Consider the following 18,470-nt stretch of genomic DNA (forward strand, 5'->3'; position numbering starts at 1 on the left):
GGCAGATCCCCTTGTCTCCATTGTCCAGAGAAAAGACAGCTTTCACAACTCCGTTTGGATTACACCAATTTGTTACCCTTCCGTTTGGCTTGTTCGGGGCCCCAGCTACCTTTCAGCGCCTCATGGATAGGATTCTGCGGCCCATGCTGCGTATGCGGCTGCCTACCTGGATGATATCATTATATTTAGTAATGATTGGCAGCGGCATATGCAGCATCTGAGGGCTGTCCTTAGGTCGCTGAGGGGAGCAGGGCTCACGGCCAACCCAAAGAAGTGTGCAATTGGGCGTGTGGAAGTAAGGTATCTGGGCTTCCACTTGGGGCATGGGCAGGTGCGTCCCCAAATTGATAAGACAGCCGCTATTGCGACCTGCCCACGTCCCAAGGCCAAAAAGGAGGTAAGGCAGTTCTTGGGGCTGGCGGGATATTATAGAAGGTGTATTCCTAATTATTCGGACCTCACCAGCCCTTTGACTGACCTTACTAAAAAGGAGGTGCCAGATACGGTCCAGTGGACGGAGCCATGTCAGCAGGCCTTTACTCAGGTCAAGGCTGCTCTGTGTGGCGGGCCGTTGTTACACTCTCCTGATTTTTCTCTCCCTTTTCTGTTGCAGACAGACGCGTCGGACAGGGGGCTGGGGGCAGTCCTGTCCCACGAGATAGAGGGGGGGGGAACGGCTGGTGCTGTACATTAGCCGGAAGCTCTCGAAGAGAGAGGCTAAGTACAGCACCATCGAGAAAGAGTGCCTTGCCATCAGATGGGCCGTCCTCACCCTCCGCTATTATCTCCTGGGACGGAAGTTCACCCTCTGTTCGGACCACGCTCCGCTGCAGTGGCTCCACCGCATGAAGGATACCAACGCACGGATCACTCGTTGGTATCTAGCTCTTCAGCCTTTTAAGTTCAAGGTGATCCACAGGCCGGGTGTTCAGATGGCGGTGGCCGACTTCCTCTCCAGAAATGGGAGGGGGGGGGCTGCAGGCCGGATGGCTCCCCGGCCTGAGTCGGGCGGTGGGGGTATGTGGCAGGGGGGGCGTGGTCTAGCGAAGTCTGCAGCGGGAGAGAGAATCAGGAGACGAGCGGTAAGTGAGTGGTTTGGGCAATAATTATCATCACCTGTTTCTTGTTCTAGTAATTGGCGTGGAGAGAGTATAAAACGCCAGGAGAGTCGGAAGCCATCGAGAGAGAGACTGACTGCTGACTCAAGCCGGAAGCGGAAACCGGAAGGAGTGAAACAAAACGAAACTAGTGCTGATGTGTCAGAATAAGAGTCACCGTTTGGGTGTTTGTAACTTTTTAGTTCTTTTTGTTTATATTAAACCTGTCAGCAGTCCAGCCGACCCCTTTGTCCTCTTCCTTCCATCCCACGAACTTTGCTACAGAGCCCCTACAAAGTACTGAGTACATGTACAGTAAATGAACATACTTTCCAGAAGGCCAACATTTTTTTTATTAGTCTTATGAAGTATTCTAATTTGTTGAGACAGTGAATTGGTGGGGTTTTTGTTAAATGTGAGCCAAACTCATCACAATTAAAAGTACCAAAGATTTGAACTACTTCAGTCTGTATGTGCACTGAATTTATTTAATACACAGAGAAAGAGTTGTTTGATTCTTTAGAAAGGTATAATTTTCTCTTTCTACTATATAGGCGATCCACTCCAAGTCAAACTACTATTACTATTGGGATCTGTAAATATGAAAGACTCCAAATCTTTCGGGGGAACTAGGGCCCAATGCAGGTTGTTGCAGTGGGCTCCCTTGAAAACACGTTCCACGTGACCCTTCAGGCCTGGGGCCCCTAGAAATGTCACCACATTTTGCCCTGCTAGCAACGACCATGTGTAGAACCATTGTCTGTCCCATCCTGTTTCAAATTATATTTATAATATTTATTTGAACCACTCTTTGAGCTTCTTTCTTTGTGTAAAGGGTATAGGAAAAATTAGGGCACATTGGGGCTAAAAGGCACCCCCGGGGTCAAAGGGCACCTTTGATATTATTTTCATCTAGACCACTAGATGGCACAAAAATGCTACACAAAAAAGTACATAAGAAAATATGGGGGACTACCCGTCACAAGTGATTGATTTATGGTCCACACCCAGGGATGGACTGGGACTAAAAAACGGCCCTTGACTTTGACTAGCCCCGGCCCAAAGCAATCGGCGTGCGGAAACTCAACAACAACAACAATAACGCCTGGCATGAGTGTCACAAGACTTTAATTGTTCACAGTATGTAAGCCATTTTCTGTCTGTGCCATTTTTGTGTTTAAACACTCTCTGTACTGTCAGGAATTTTGTCTTCTTCTGAGGGTGGTATGAAAAAAACTGACTTGGCTTAAAGTAATTTAAAGTTGAGCTGAAGTGGGTGTCTTTCTCTGCTCTTGGTCTAAGCTCAACCTTAATAAACAAATGATGCAATGGAAATTGAAAAACTGGAAATGTGAAGGTACCAGGTTTCTTTAAGTAGCGGTGGTACCGAGGACCCGGTCAGCCCATTTCTTGACGCATACAGCGCTATGATTTTCGCGAAGCAGAAAACGCGGATGGAATCTCAAAATCCAGTCATGAAAATGAAACTTACATTTTAATATGGACAGTCACAGAGTCTATCAAAGTCAAATTAATCAAATCAAATCTCCATATTGACCAGTACCTGTAAATGTAAAGCCGCAAAAGTTGGTTGAAAAGTGAATCCTGCATGTTCTGCACGTCTCTGTGTGAATGAATGAATGGCAGAGACGTGCGGGTTTGTTTACTATACTGTCAATGTCCATAACAATAATTAAACATGAATTTTCATCTCCTAAAACTGATATTCTTTTACTCATTTTTCAAATTGTCCTTAATCCAATATCTCTTTCTCACAGCTGTGTAGGATGAGCAAAACCTCTGCGCTAGCGTGACACCGGTTAAGAGCATGTCTACCCTTCAGTCCAATTTAAACAGATGTCGCATCACATTCTGGAGGTCCGGCATCAGAATTACAAACAGGTGACTGTTATAAACAGACGACATCTTATTTCATGATATATCACAAATCAACAACAGCTTAGCATGATACATTATAAAGAAGCTGTCGCACACCGGAGGTCCGGTGTATATTTTTAAACAGGTGACCGTAACCCTTGTCATTAGGATAATCCCTTATGAAATGATATATTTCAAAATAGATGATGGGTCACAGCTGCCAATTATTCACGGATGGTTTCATTTCATGGGTGAAGACGTATAAACATGATCTATTACAAGCAGATGTAATATCACATGTCGTAAAACACCTGTGACCTTAAAAAGGTCAAAAGGTCAAGGTCAGTTGGGGGAGGGGTCAATGTCAAAAGGTCAAGGTCGGTTGGGGGAGGGGCCAAGGTCACAATGTCAAGGTCGAACTGTCAAGGTCATGTGGGGGAGGGGCAAAGGTCAAAGTCATCAATCAAATATTAGCAGTTGGTGCAGACTAATAACTACTCATGTATAATTCGGAAATCTGTTTTGTAAACAACTGTGAAAGTTTTTAAATGATATCATTATTACTCCACTAATTTAGTCATCTTGTTCAGACAGCAGATGACACAATTCACATTTCGCTTGTTTGGCTGTATATACCTATTCATTTAAGACTCCTCCGTAAGTTCATGCTAATTCTCGTAAAAGAAAATTAATAATCATTTGACTGAACTTTTTATTAGTTTGACAAACCTCCGTTTCAAATTATTTTCCCTGAGGTGTGTCTCTACAGAATCTTTTCAACATAATGACATTAAACATTAAAGAATGTTCACACTGCAACCGAAGGGAGCCGCGGCTCTGCTACATCGGAGGGGAGAGCCCTGTTTGACGCTAAATGGAACACAACTGAAGGAGGGACTCTTGCTGCGTCCGAAGGGAGCTGTGGCTATGCTGCACTGGTAGGGAGATTTCCCCTTGCGACTAAATGCGAGGCATGGTTTCATGCGTCTGATGGAGGGCTATCACTGCGACCGAAGGGAGCCAGCGGTTCTACTACACCTTGAGGGAGATCCCTGACCACCATTGAGCATGCAACATAACTCAGATGGGGGGTTCACCCTGCGACCAAAGGGAGCCGTGGGTCTGCTGCACCAGAAGGGAGAGCCCCGTCAGATGCAGAATAGGCAAGAAGATTCGAGGTGTGGTTTGATGCTTCGGATGGAGGGCTCCTACTGTGACCGAAGGGAGCCAGTGGCTCTATTTCACCGGGAGGGAGATCCCTGTCCGCCATTGAGCATGCAACATAACTCAGATGGGGGATTCACCATGCGACCGAAGGGTCTGCAGCACCGGTAGGGGAGCCCCGTCCGATGCAGAGTAAGCAAGAAGACACGACTGATGGAGGGACTCTCACTGTGTCCGAAGGGAGCTGCGGCTCTGCTGCACTGGAAGGGAGAGTCCCCCTTGCGACTAGATATGAGGCATGATTTGATGCATCGGATGGAGGGCTCCCACTGTGACCGAAGGGAGCCAATGGTTCTGCTGCACCGGGAGGGAGATCCCCCGTCCACCGCCGAGTTTGCATCATACTCAGAACAACAGACTGAAGAGTGACCCTGTGACAAAAGGGAGCCTATGGGTCTGCTTCACCGGGACGGGAGCCCTGTCCGATGCGGAGTAAGCAAGGGAACGCGACTGATGGATGGACTCTCGCTGCGTCGGAAGGGAGCTGCGGCTCTGCTGCACTGGAAGGGAGAGTCCCCCTTGTGACTGGATACGAGGCGTGATTTGATGCATCAGATGGAGGGCTGTCACGATGACCGGAGGGGGCCTGCATCTCTGCTGCCCCGGGAGGGAGAGCCCCGTCCACCATTGAGCACGCAGCGAAACTCAACACCAGACAGAAGGCTCACACTGCGAACGAAGGGAGCCACAGCCCTGCGAAGGGAGAGCCCTGTACGATGCTGAATAGGTGAGGAAATATGTGACGACGGCTGAAAGGCCTTTACTTTGACCAAAGGAGCGGTGACTGCCTGCATTGGGGAGGAGAGCCTCTGATTAATCGATTAAACATACAAAAAGTTGTTGTTTTTTAAAATAGATGATCAGGGCTACATGGGCAGCCTGATGTCACTTTTATTTTTCATTGGGGAGGAGAGCCTCTGATTAATCGATTAAACGAACAATTTTTTTTAGCTGATCAGGGCTACATGGGCTGCCTTTTATGTAGTTTTGATTGTACCTGATGTAACTTTTAAAAGCTTCTGATGGCCAATGACCGAGAGCCTGTATCTGATTCTGAGAGAGGCCCTTTTAAGCTGCTGTCGTCGCTGCGCCGATTCGGAATGAGTTGCTTGAAAAATTTTCCGCGGGAAAGCCTGATTGTGTAAGGATCAGCTTTAAGCATTTTTGGAATCAAAAACGTATAACGGGATGGTTAGAGTCATCGACAAAGAGAGGATCCAGCGCGGATTAAGATTAGGCATTCCTGAATTGGATATAAGAAAAGAGAGCCTGATAAAGTTGAATTGGAGATGGGAGATTGAAAATGTATATGTAGTGGCCTTTCCTTTCTTGGTCCATCTTACTTTGTTTAATGGAGTAAGTGATAGTTTCGTTATCAAGTATGAACAAAACAGAGATTGTCGTGTGGAGTTTGGGGTTGAATTTAGAGGTTATTGCAATTTCTGAGCATCTCAGAAAACCGAAAAAAGCCAATAGGAACATGGCATCTAGGGTACGAGCGGTATGGATTGAATGGTACCCTGTGCGGAGATTTTGGATGCAGTTTGTAAGTCCAGAGTTATGGGTTGTCTGGAATCCGGGTTTGATGGGTGAGTTTGCTGAATTCCTTTGATTAGAAGAGAAGTTTGAGAATTATTTATTTCAGATAAGGGGAAGCCGTGGATTAGTTTGTGAAAAAATTTAGCACCACTTAAGTAACCTTTAATAGACCCTGCTTGGAGGTTCTTCACGGAACTGAGGAAGGAAATAAATGAAGTAATTGTGAGGAGAGAAAAATCGGGAAATGGCAGGTAATAGGAGAGGTGAAAAGTTTTGAAACATCTCCACGTTGTTAGATAAGAATGGATAGTTCTGAAACTGAGATACTGCTTGTAGGATAGAGTCAATGGATGCGGTAAGGAGGGGTTTGAGGGGATGGGTTATGGGAATATGATTTGCGAATAGGGAGGTACTGGGGTTGGTGATGTGTCTGCCTCCGGAGCCAGCGTTCTGAATTTCTGAAACATGAAACAAGAAAGAGAATCAGCAAGTTGATTTTTGGATCCGGGAATGTTGAATCGCTGGATCGCATGCTGAAATCCAGATTAGACATCTTAGTAGTGGCATGAGAGCGAGGGAATGGGAATGGCCTTTATTAATGCAATGCACGGTTGCTTCGTTATCGCAGTATACTAAAATACTGCTTGACGTCCAATTTGTTCCCCATAGAAAGGCCTCGACGACTAAAGGGTAGAGTTCAAACAGCACAGAGGATTGGGGAAACTCGAGCATCTGATGGGGCCATGGAGATGCGAACCAACACCCTTGATAAAATCCCCCGAAACAGACGGATGGGGCCAAACAGTTGGATGTCATCGGGAAGAGAAACCAGATCGCTGTAAAAAAAGGTTAAACCATTCCATTGTTTAAGGAAGGTGATCCATAAACTGAGTTCATTACAACATGCCTGGTTTATTATAATTTGATCATTTTAGGCATGCACGGAAGATAGAAGTGCGAGTAGATGAGAGGTGCGGAAGGGGCGGCCTTGCGGGATTATGCGCATTGTGAAGTTAAGATGACCGAGCAAGGAAAGGATATGGCACTTTGAACAACTTTGGCACTCTGCCAAGAAAGAAGCCACTATTGATTGAGTTTTCCTTTGGCAGAGAAGACTGGAATTTGACTGAATCCAGGTTAATGCCTAAGAATTCAATGAAATGGGTTGGTCCCAAAGATTTCTCGTGCACAATGGGGATTACGATAAGAAAGTTGTCGAGCAGGTGGATTAGGTGTGGAATTGAATGGTTATTAGAAAGGATCCAGCAGATTGCTTCTGGTAACATATCGAAAATTTTATGGGCTACTTTTGCATCCGAAATATACAAGGTGTACTGAGAAATAAAACTTCCTGCACCAGCGTATCCCATGAATCTGAGTGGATAGGCATCACTTTGAAAGCAGAAGTGATGTCTACTTTAGCCAGCTGTGCACCGCGGCCTACATTTTTTTATCATGTTGAACGCTTGATATATGTCATGGTATTGCAGAGACTATTCTTCAAGGGGTATGAGGCTATTTCTGCTGGAAAATGGGGAATTATGTGGGGCTGAGAGATCGATAATCAATTGCTTTTTTCCTGAAAATTTCTGGTAGCCACTCCGATAGGGCTGATTCGAAATTCTGTGAAGGGGCATCAAATGGCCCGATCATGAAACCTGACTCTACTTCTTTTTTGATTAATTTATCTACTGTATCTGGCTCCGCAAGTGCAGATTGAAGATTATTGCAAATAATGTTCTGTGAGATTGAGCATGTAGTGCCAGGATTAAATCCCTGTTTGAGGCCAGACAAAAAAAAAATTGGTTAAATTTGCGTCTGGGTGATGTGAAAGTTCAGAGGAAAGGCTGTGAAGATCAGACTGAGCGACACATACCGTGCACTTGGCTGAGAATAACTTGTGGTACGTGTAGAAATGGGTTGCGCCATAAAACAGCGCGAGCTCCGTGACTATTGCCAAATAATCATTGAGTTTGCGCCGTCTATAGGGAAAAGGGGAGCAAACTAATTCCGTGTAACGGCCAAATGGAATCTTGAATTCGGAAAAAGAAAGGGGGCGGGATGGATTGGGAGTTACATTTTTTAAAGTCACTGAGAAATTTCCGCAATCTATTTGTCGGTAGGAATCAGCAGGAGGGAGCAGAGATAGGAGAGAGGAGAGATGAACATCCGCACCTACGAGAATCTGCGATCTGATGGAACTGGGCACGGGGGGTGGATCCATAGCGGCGGCATTCGGTGGAGTATGTAGAAGGTTCGCTGTGAATAGAGTATACTGCGGTTTAGTTTGGGAAGAAGAGTTGGAAGGAAGAGGAGGAGGGGCCATAACCGTTTGCGGAGGCATCCTCATGCACAGATTATCCCCTGGATCTAGGGTAGGCCCGTAGGTATATGGATAGAAGGAAAAAGAAGGAAATGAGGGAGGGGCTGTAACCGTTTGCGGAGGCATCCTCACGCATGGATTAACGCCTGGAGCTTGGGGAAATCCGTAAGAAGAGGAAGAAGAAGATGGAAGTGAGGAAGGAATGCCAGAATGCTTGTGTTGCTGGATGAAGATTCCCAACTTGGGCGCCTGCAACTGGGGCTGCTGGCCATTGATGGGGAAAAGAAAAAGTGGAGGGGTAAAAGGAGGCTGAGCTTGAGCGGTTTCATGGGGAAAAACCCAACCCCACATAAATATATTTATAATAATATTTATAATAAAATACTATAGTAATTATTAATAAAAAATAAATCTTTAATTAAGTTTTCACCATAATTAGTCTACTGTAATTCTTAAATCCAAATTATATGTTATACTTTGGAATTATGAACTGAATTTACAAATTCTGGAAATTATGATAGTATGAAGAGAGTCGAATGACACGAATGAACGAAAAAGTACACAGACCAAATACACGGACCACCACCACCACAAGAAAAATCATAGCTTAAATATGTTACTTTATTCCGAATTTTAATATTACCATATTCAAAATCTCGCTCACTTTGCTGTTATTTTATAGATTAAATGCACTAGAATTTTATTGAAGCACGTTGAGAAATGTTTTTAATCAAAATATTATTAATTATATTATTATTATTACTTTTAATCCGCCTTATTTCGAAATGCACAGAAATAGGCTACATGATTTCATATGTCCTTTAGTTATGATGATTTCATTTATTAACTATACTGTTTAATACTAACGTATTATTTCAGCTTTAGTTTGGCTCTAGTTTTGTATTTATTCCAGTTTATATGAAAATGTTATAGCGTGGATAAAAAAAAAATCAATATACAGAGTAAATCCTTTTCACTGAACATGTTAAAAATTATTTTAAAAGGATCGGGAGCATGGTGTTGACATTGAAAGCAAGTGACTTTGGTGCTAGCCTATAGTTCGTTAATAGCCTAAAATAAGTTTAGCTTTTAAGTTCTGGCGCTTTATAGGCTTCAAAATTATTATTTTGTAAAATTCTATTGGTTTTTGTCGAGGCAACCAGTGTGATGGTAACAGCTGATCAGCCAAAGTGACATCATAGTTCCCCCACTCTATAACCTAGGAAAAACAAGGAACTCGTGAACTATCACTAAACAAAAAAAACACGGCTGTGGATCATTCAGGGAACAACACAGTATTAAGAATCAAGTGAATGTAAACTTTTGAACGGGGTCATTTTTATAAATTCAACTATTATTTTCTTTTGTGGACGATATGTAAACATTTTATGCGAAATATCTTATTCAGGTAAGTAATAAATAAACAATAACATGCATTTTGTATTCCTTTTATTTTGATAAAATAATTAACATTTTGCAGGTTCTGAAAGGGAGATGTAAACTTTTGACAAACTGATAAGAAAAGCAAACCCACTGTAGGCTTAATTAACTAACCAAACATATATCCATGTTTAAATATCATTTCACATGTGCACATTTAACCAGGAGTGTTAACATGTGAAGCTTGCTTTGTATAAATGTAACTATTTCTCAAAACAAAACAGAAGCCACATCTCAACTACACTGTAAAAAAAAAAATACCGTTAAATAACGGGCACATTAAGTAACGGTAATTTTCCGCAATTCAAAAATAAATTTTTTTGCTGTAATTTTACATGAGATTCTGTATTTTCTTCAGCTTTTAATGTTTAATAAGATGTTTTACATAAATATTGTGGAAAGTTGAGAAAAAAAACAAACATTAAATTATCAAAGTTTGAACACTTCAAATAATCAGCCATGAGTGTGAAAATGTGTTTTAATAATTTATTGACCTAGCTGCAAGAATATACCAATAGTTTGTTCAGGACTGAAATTTACTAATATTCTTTGTTCAAAACTTCAACATACCAGTATAAAGATTATAGCACAACTGCAACAATATTCCAATAATTTGTCCATAACTGCAATAGTATAGAAAATATTATTACAAACGATCATAACTGCAATCAATATTCTAAAAAATAAGCCCAAAGGTTTAAATTACTGTAGATCACAACTGCAACAACATACCAATTCAGTTTGTTCATAACTGCAACAACACACAATAAAATAATTTTTCAAAACTGCAACAATATAGCAGTTTGGTAAACAAATAAAAATTAATAATTAAATTGTCCTTAAAACTGAACCACCTGTGAACAGATTAATTAATCTTGACAACAGATGATGCATGAAAAAAAATAATTCAACCATGAAAGCAAATAATCAGCAAGTATTTTAAGTCTGTGACACTGTCAAGAATTTCTGTCAGGCAATGTAGGAAGATCTGACACTCAAAGTTTTACTCCATCCTTTCATAGTCCGCAATCTTGTTAATCAGTATAAGAACCTTTGGACTGACTGACGATTTCTTTCTCGATGTGGTCTTATCCACTTCCGGTCCCTTCTCGGGGTTCATCTTAAAAAGGCATCTGTTGAATGAAAAAAAAATCCTTAGTAACAAAACATGGACTGTAACATATGCTGTGAATATATTTAAAATAAAAGCAGAACAATAAGAACTTGTAAAGGGCATGCTTCTGGTGGATGTTTGCTATAAAGAAGTATGTGAGAGGTTGTTGTTTGTGAGGCAGACTGAGAAGGTTGTGACAATGTAAGAGAGTGTGTTGTGTGAGGATGAGAGTGTGAGGATGCATGTAGGGCTGCACAATTAATCACATGCGGTTGTCAGATGCGTTTGCAAATGAATCGCATTCGATTATGAACAGGATATTGTGTAGCTTGTCAGTGAACTACAGCTCTGTGTATTAAATGTTGCTCGATTTAAAAACAGGTGATGGATATTTACTACTAATCACAGGACCGGCTTTACTGACGAGACACGCCTGAAAAACGCATGTGATTAATCATGCAGCCTTAGAAGCGTGTGTGATGATGCGCGTGAGAGTGTGTTAGTGTGTGTGAGGATGCATGTGTGACTGTCTATGTGAGAGTGTGTGTGTGAGAGAGAGAATGTGTATGTGAGAGTGTGTGAGTGTAAGGATGCATTTGTAAGAGTATGTGAAAGTGTGTAACTGTGTGTGTGAAGATGCGTGTGAGTGTGTGTGTGTGTGTGTGTGTGTGTGTGTGTGTGTGTGTGTGTGGATGCACGTGTAACTGTCTATGTTAGGGTATGTGGATGTTTGTATTAGAATGTGTGTGTGTGTGTGTGTGTGTGAGGATGCATGTGTGAGAATGTGTATGTGAGAGTGTGTGAGTGTAAGGATGCATTTGTAAGAGTATGTGAAAGTGTGTAACTGTGTGTGTGAAGGTGTGTGTGTGTATGTGTGTGTGTGTGTGTCAGGATGCATTTCTGAGTATGTGTATGTGAGTTTGAGGATGTGTGTGTGTGACAGTGTGTATATGTGAGAGTGTGAGGATGCATGTGTGACTGAGTGTGTGTGTGAGAATGCATGTGAGAGAATGTGTATGTGATAGTGTGTGAGTTTGAGGATGCTTTTGTGAGTCTGTCTATGTGAGTGTGAGGATGTGTGTGTGACTGCATGTATGTGAGTGTCTGTGTGTGTGAGTATGCATGTGTGACTGTGTATGAGTGTGTGGGTGCGTGTGTGACTATGTGTGTGAGTGTGTGTGTTAGAGTGAGTATGTAAAGATGCGTAAGTCAGTGTGTGTTGAAAAAGTGAGTGACTGTGTGTGAGGACACATGTGTGAGTGTGAGTTTATGGGTGTGTGTTTTTACCTTTGCACAATCTCTTGCGTTTCTCCTTGGTTTCCTGGGTATGAAATGTTCAAGCAGTAGTATGAAGCAAACATCAGCTTCAGAGCGTCGTAGAAGATGGTGATGTGGCCGTTAACTATGACTTGGTCAACAGAAAACAAAGTTCTCTGCAGTCAAAGGGGGAACTTCCTGTTGTCATGCATAAGAAAAAGAAGAGATCAGTTACACTGTGATAAACTTACTGCAAATATTAAATTGCTTTCCTTTAAATATATTCAAACATACCACACACAATTATTTTTCTGACAGCTAGTAAATTGACATGAAAAGGTCCCTGCCTGTGACACAGAAGAAAACTGCTGATGATTACGGTAAACATGACTTTTAAATGCATCGTAATTACTGAACCTTAAGTGCAAGCTGCTAGCAACAAGCTAATAGGTAGTGTGCCTCATTTCTGTGTAGCCCTTGATGTTGTGAATTGTGAGTTTTCAAAGAAACACCATAACTATTACAAGTGTAATCTGTGAACATCTTTGCATTGGGCAACTCACCCTTTCATGTTGACCTTGGTTTTAGCCGCTCACAGAACTTATCTGTAAGGAGAAAAAAAAGCATGTAAATGTGAAATTTTAGGAAATCTACAAAAATACAAAGAAATATATTGATAAATGTATTATATCTATAGTTCTGAACCTTATCTGTGTCACCTGTTCACCCCATCAGTGAGTCTATCAATAATCCCTATAAGCTTCAATAACAGTCTTTAATTATAGAAGGGTGATTTAAACTGTCATGAAACAGAAGTTGTGAAACTTTTTCCCTAGGCGTAGATTACAAGATTATATGAATTCTCAGATGACACACTGCAGACATTGTTTTTTTCATTCACAATTTTAACTGGTCAATTGGTTTATTTAAAGCTTTTTTGCTCCATTTTCATCTTCCGGATTTAGAATCTACATTGTTTTGACGTCACGATTTTTGACGTGGCAATGGACTATAGTACATTGATGACGCATCGGTGTCTATTCAATTATTCATGAGATTGCGTGTTTATCCTATGAGAAGACGCTTCGCTTAATTATTCACAACAGCATGTGTTCATTTGCTATGAAAGACTCATCAGACTGTGAAATGACATCGCACACATTAACAGAGAAACATTCATGGATTGCAGAAGAGTGTTTGTTTTTTCTTTGTAATAAGAGTTCGGCACGAACGCGATTCATTCACTTGGTGAGTGTAACCGTTTTTATAGCTCCGTGACACAGCCTGTCAGAAGGCTTATATAAATGCCACAGAATAATATATATGTCTTACTTGTGAGTCGCTTTGAGTAAAAGCGTCTGCTAAATGACTGAATGTGTAATATGTTTTCGATGCAGAGTGCAAATGGCTGTGCATTTATTTTTGATTTTAGCTCGATGGGAGCGAAATGAAACTTTCTGAACGCAAAGCTTTGTGTGCTGTCTGTCTCCCCTCTTTCTTCCCCCTCCCCCGTTCCGCTGCACACCACGCCCACTTTTTTAGCATTTTTTAAAACCGTGGTGAAAACTAACCTGTGCTGAAATGGGGGGTTTCATGACCCTTTAAGCACTGGTCCTAATAAATATTTTTCTAAATTCAGAATTTTCATCCAATCTCGCCTCGAAAAATATGATTTTTTTTTTAGCTTTTAGACGACGCCTACGATTATGTATATCAAAAGCGATTAAAAACACTGCATTATGCATCAAGTTCGGTAAAGTTGACAACATATCTACATATTCGAACTTAACGTTAACTTACCTGTGCTAACTGTTAAATTCATGAGTTCTTAAACCACAAATTATAATAATATTTAATAACAGTATCGTAGACAACCAGCTAACGACTTTCCTTAAAGTCAGCCTGTTTTTCCCTCAGGGACAAAATAACGTTAGAAGTTAGTCACACTTAACGACTAACGGCACTGGTCAGCGCCGAAGTTTGAAACACAAATTGAAGCGACAGTTGATTGGTTGCTCCCACGTGTGTACTATGGAAGCCATTTTCTGCCAAATTTAAATAAATAAATGAAATGATTAAAATTAAAACCAGATTAACGATTTCATTACAGAAAACTGTACGCAAAATATGTGACAAAATTGAGAATGAAATTAAATGATTTCATTTTCACTGTGACATACCTGTCAAATTGAAAAATAAAATGCAATTGGAAATTTCACATTTCATTTTCAATACAGTCTCGAGGCAAGACTGCCAATATTAAAATGAAAAGCCAAACGTGAAAAAGAAACTACACATACAGTTTTTACAAAGCTCTTTATTAACGCTCACGCAATAATAGTGACACAATTCAAATTGAAATGTAAATTTTACTTGTCATTTTAATTCCTCTTTTATTTCACTGTTTTCATTTTCGTTTTCATTTTCAAAGACAACCTGCATGCAAATTATATGTTAATGAGTGGGTGTGGCTCAAATACGTTGTTACGTGGAGGAGCTATAATGGAGATTATGGCCAGTATAGCAGCAGAATTAAAGCAGCTAGCAAACATTTCGGATGATAATGATTTCATTTTGCTACGAGTTGAATCTATCTTGGATACACTTGGACATTTTGCAGCCGTCACAAACTCAGCAGACAGCAGATTTTCCGGGGAGTCCCGTGGAGGCTCAGGCCGAGGAACTGCAGTGGGTCGAGGGTTTGACGCATGCTGGTCAGGCTGGTTGTGTCTTCCACGTTCTAATGCTGCAGCAGCTTCCCGCAAAGGCTCACTAACAGATTCGCCATGTCTCGATTACAATATATTCACATTTTAATGTCGTTTCACACATTGTTTCAACCACCATTCAACTCATGCACACGAGACTTCGACGACTGTCTCTAGCGCCGTTACTAGAATAAGCCACACCCACTCATTAACATATAATTTGCATGTAGGTTGTCTTTGAAAATGAAAACGAAAATGAAAACAGAGAAATAAATGAGGAATTAAAATGACAAGTAAAATTTACATTTAAATTTGAATTGTGTCACTATTATTGCGTGAGCGTTAAATAATAAGCTTTGTAAAAACTGTATGTGTAGTTTCTTTTTCACGTTTGGCTTTTCATTTTAATATTGGCAGTCTTGCCTCGAGACTGTATTGAAAATGAAATGTGAAATCACCAATTGCATTTTATTTTTCAATTTGACAGGTATGTTACCAAGTTTTCTGTAATGAAATGGTTAATCTGGTTTTAATTTTAATCATTTCATTTATTTATTTAAATTTGGCAGAAAATGCCTTCCATAGTGTACTGTCCAATGGCATTTTTAAACTCGATTGACAAATGGATAAAGAAAAGCATTTGGCAAAACGGCAAAGAAAAGCATCTGGCAAATAGAGAGAGAAAAGGTTTGCCAAATGCTTTAAAAAAAAAAAGCAATTTAACTTGTGCATTTAAATTATTTATTAATGTACTTTTTATTGTTTAATTAATCCACGTTTAAAAACATGAATTAAATAAACAGTTTAAATGTGTCTATTTATTCATACATTTAAAATGTTTTTTTTAATTTATTGTTTTATGGTATTATTAAAATACATTTTAAAACATGAATAAAATAAACAACTTTAAAAATGTCTATTAATTTGTCCATTTAAAAGTGATTTATTTATATACATTTTTATGTTTGAATTATTAAATTGATAAATTGATTATTCATTTTATTTTTAAGTGGCACCCCTGGTCCTCCACCTCCATGGTCAGCGCCGAAGTTTGAAACACTGGTTTAACGATTCAAAAAGGTAAAAATTCTAAATGCTGGAACTCAAATGTAGTAGAAATAACATATAGTAATGACCAGAATTAGAAAAAACATGAACTTTACCTCCTTATTTTTGCCTCAAATCGAAGATTGACCGTGAAACTGAAGGTCGAGTGATTCGTTCTGCGCGCGCAGCAGCCCCACTGCGTGCTTGGAGGAGAATGTATCCTTGCGCTAGGGCGGGAATTCCTTCAGTTCGAATATTTGAAATGTTCTTTTTTGTCATTTAAATATCAGCATATTATTATAGTATTATATCACATTATAAAACGGTACTATGAGAATAAATGCGTAATAAAACAGCAAACTGAGCAGAACTATTTTGACAAGCGGAAGAAGATGAAGATATCAGTTGAATTGATTCTTTCGGGAAGGATGTTTCAACAAACCGGTTCAAAAACTGATTCACCTGCTCTTTTATGCAAACATGCAAAGTAGGCTACATATACATTTTATATCAATAATAATAATAAAAATAATAATAATAATGAACGTGAACTTTTGTACAGTTGTTATTTATATTTTTAATCTATTAAAAAATATGGCATTATATTATTAATGCCAATTATTAATGCCACACACACATATACATATATATATACATACACACACATATATATATATATATATATATATATATATATATATATACATACACACACATACATATATATATATATATATATATATATATATATATATATATATATATATATATATATATATATATATATATATATATATATATATACACACATACATACATATACACACACACACACACTGCACATAAACACATATAGCGCACTGTTTTAGGTGTGTTATGTGAAATAAATCTTCAAAAATATTTTTGGGGCGTTATGCACATTGACATGTTTTTCATGTGATTTTACATAGGATATGTTAATTTCCAGTCTATTTCTGTAATTTTACAATTTTAAACTATTTCAAAATTACGTGAAAAAAAACTGTAAAATAAAACAGTAAAATTCCGTAAAATAACAGTTTTTTTTTTTTTTACAGTGTACCATATACCTTGAATATGTGCATAACTGTTAATGATGCACAAATGTGGCATAAATGTGTTTACACAAAAATAGGATATTAATGTTTTAAAGATGAAATTATGAAATGCAAAAAAAAAAAATACAAAAAATGAACATACTTGTGTGTTCACATATACACAATCTATCACACATTTAAAATTTGTGATGTAATTTTGTTTTCTGGGAACTGGAAGTTTTTTTTACCATATGTTTCTTATCTTTGTCCACATTGTGCGCATTAGTGTAAAATGTTGTAAACTCAGGCACTGAGTACTTTGCCCGTTCATAATTTAGGTACAACATGAACAGCAAAACTTGGATTTAGCCACAATTGTGCAAATGTTACCTGAGCAGATGACTCCAGCATCTTTATCATGATTACAGTTACTTTGGTCCCATCCTGCTGATCCACAGTCCTTCAGTGTGGATTCTGAACCAACACATCTGACAGAAAACATCCAGATTGGTCCTGATCCTTGTCCAAAGTGTGCATTACCCAGAGCATCTACAGGTTCTCCACAGTCCAGCTCTCTACACACCACTGCAGTATCAGCCATATCCCAGAAAATATCACACACTGTTCCCCACTGACCTCTGTGAAGAACCTCCACTGTACCAGCACAGTGACTGTGACCACCAACCAACCTCACATTCACACGGTCTAATATTTGAAACAAATGAGAGAGAGAAAGAGAGGCATATTGTGAATTAATAAATTATAATATCGTTATCTGAAACGCTACATTGTAATCCATCATCTTCAAGCAAATAATTAAAAAAAATCCCACAATATTCTAACCAATTCCAAAAAGTAAAATTTCTTCATCCCTCTCTGTGTTGTTGTTTCTAATTTGTGTACTTACCAGCTGTGATGAGTATTACAACTGCAGACAGTAAAATGAACATCAGGCATCTTCCCATCATCCTCAGCATGATTAACTCAACACCCAGAACAAACTTCTCCGCTCTGGTGATACAGAAGTACAGGCATCCTCTTAATACGAGAAAAAGAGGCCCAACACCCTCCAATCACACTCACTATTACCTTATTAGACACAAAAGAGGAAATCATCAAACAACTGCAGTGACAAATCAGAGGATACGTTTTTGATTTTCTCCATATATACCAAAACTGTCAGTGCTGATGAACTCCTCCTCCACACACATCAAGACCTCAGTGAGGGAAGGCACACACACACACACTTCTGATTTACAGGAGACAGGAAACTCTCCAGTTTATTTACAGCATCAAAGTCAAACACCTGCTAAGACGAGATAAAAGCAATGAAAACAAACTGAAAATGTCCCAAATTAGTGTATACATATATCATAAACTCTACTGTGTAAAATTATAAAATGGCTTTATTTTGAGTAAATAAAGGCTTACCTTTGTATAAGGCTTAATAGACCATGATGAAAATTTAGTGAAACCTTAACATCTGTCAAAATAATTCCTGTAATCAATGTAAAATTTATTTAATTCCATAATTATTTTATTTAGGTGGCCCGCAAAAATCATAATTGCATTCAATGATGATCAAGTTCTTCACCTTGTGACCAGCAGAGAGAGTCAGTGTGCATCTGTACATTTCTGCTTAACCACCTTGTATTGTAACAAAGCAAAAATAATTTAATCTCTGTGTATTTTTGCATGAGAAAAAAAAATCTGGTTTTAATAATTTAATATGACATCACATAACCTAAATAAAATTTCAAAGAAATCTCTCCACTAAACATTACACAG

At 39.3% G+C, this 18,470-nt stretch overlaps 1 protein-coding gene and 1 long non-coding RNA gene across 2 annotated transcripts in view; both read right to left on the bottom strand.

Moving 5' to 3' along the window:
• The window catches only part of LOC132105384 (scavenger receptor cysteine-rich type 1 protein M130-like), a 37,193-nt gene extending 19,438 nt beyond the window's left edge, over positions 1-17,755 (bottom strand). The window contains exons 1-2 of the mRNA XM_059510468.1: positions 17,590-17,755; positions 17,073-17,387 (exon numbers count right to left, since the gene is read on the bottom strand). Coding sequence (XP_059366451.1) covers positions 17,073-17,387; positions 17,590-17,659 — 385 coding nt within the window. The 5' untranslated portion in view covers positions 17,660-17,755. The remainder of the gene's footprint in view (positions 1-17,072; positions 17,388-17,589) is intronic.
• On the bottom strand, positions 10,261-12,688 carry LOC132105664 (uncharacterized). The gene is made up of 3 exons (XR_009423974.1): positions 12,436-12,688; positions 11,903-12,023; positions 10,261-10,634 (listed from the first exon to the last, which is right to left on the bottom strand). It is a non-coding gene; the product is annotated as an uncharacterized LOC132105664 (long non-coding RNA).
• Positions 17,756-18,470: the final 715 nt, after the last annotated feature.

This window comes from Carassius carassius, chromosome 26 (genome assembly GCF_963082965.1).
Source record: "Carassius carassius chromosome 26, fCarCar2.1, whole genome shotgun sequence".
Classification (NCBI taxonomy): domain Eukaryota; kingdom Metazoa; phylum Chordata; class Actinopteri; order Cypriniformes; family Cyprinidae; genus Carassius; species Carassius carassius.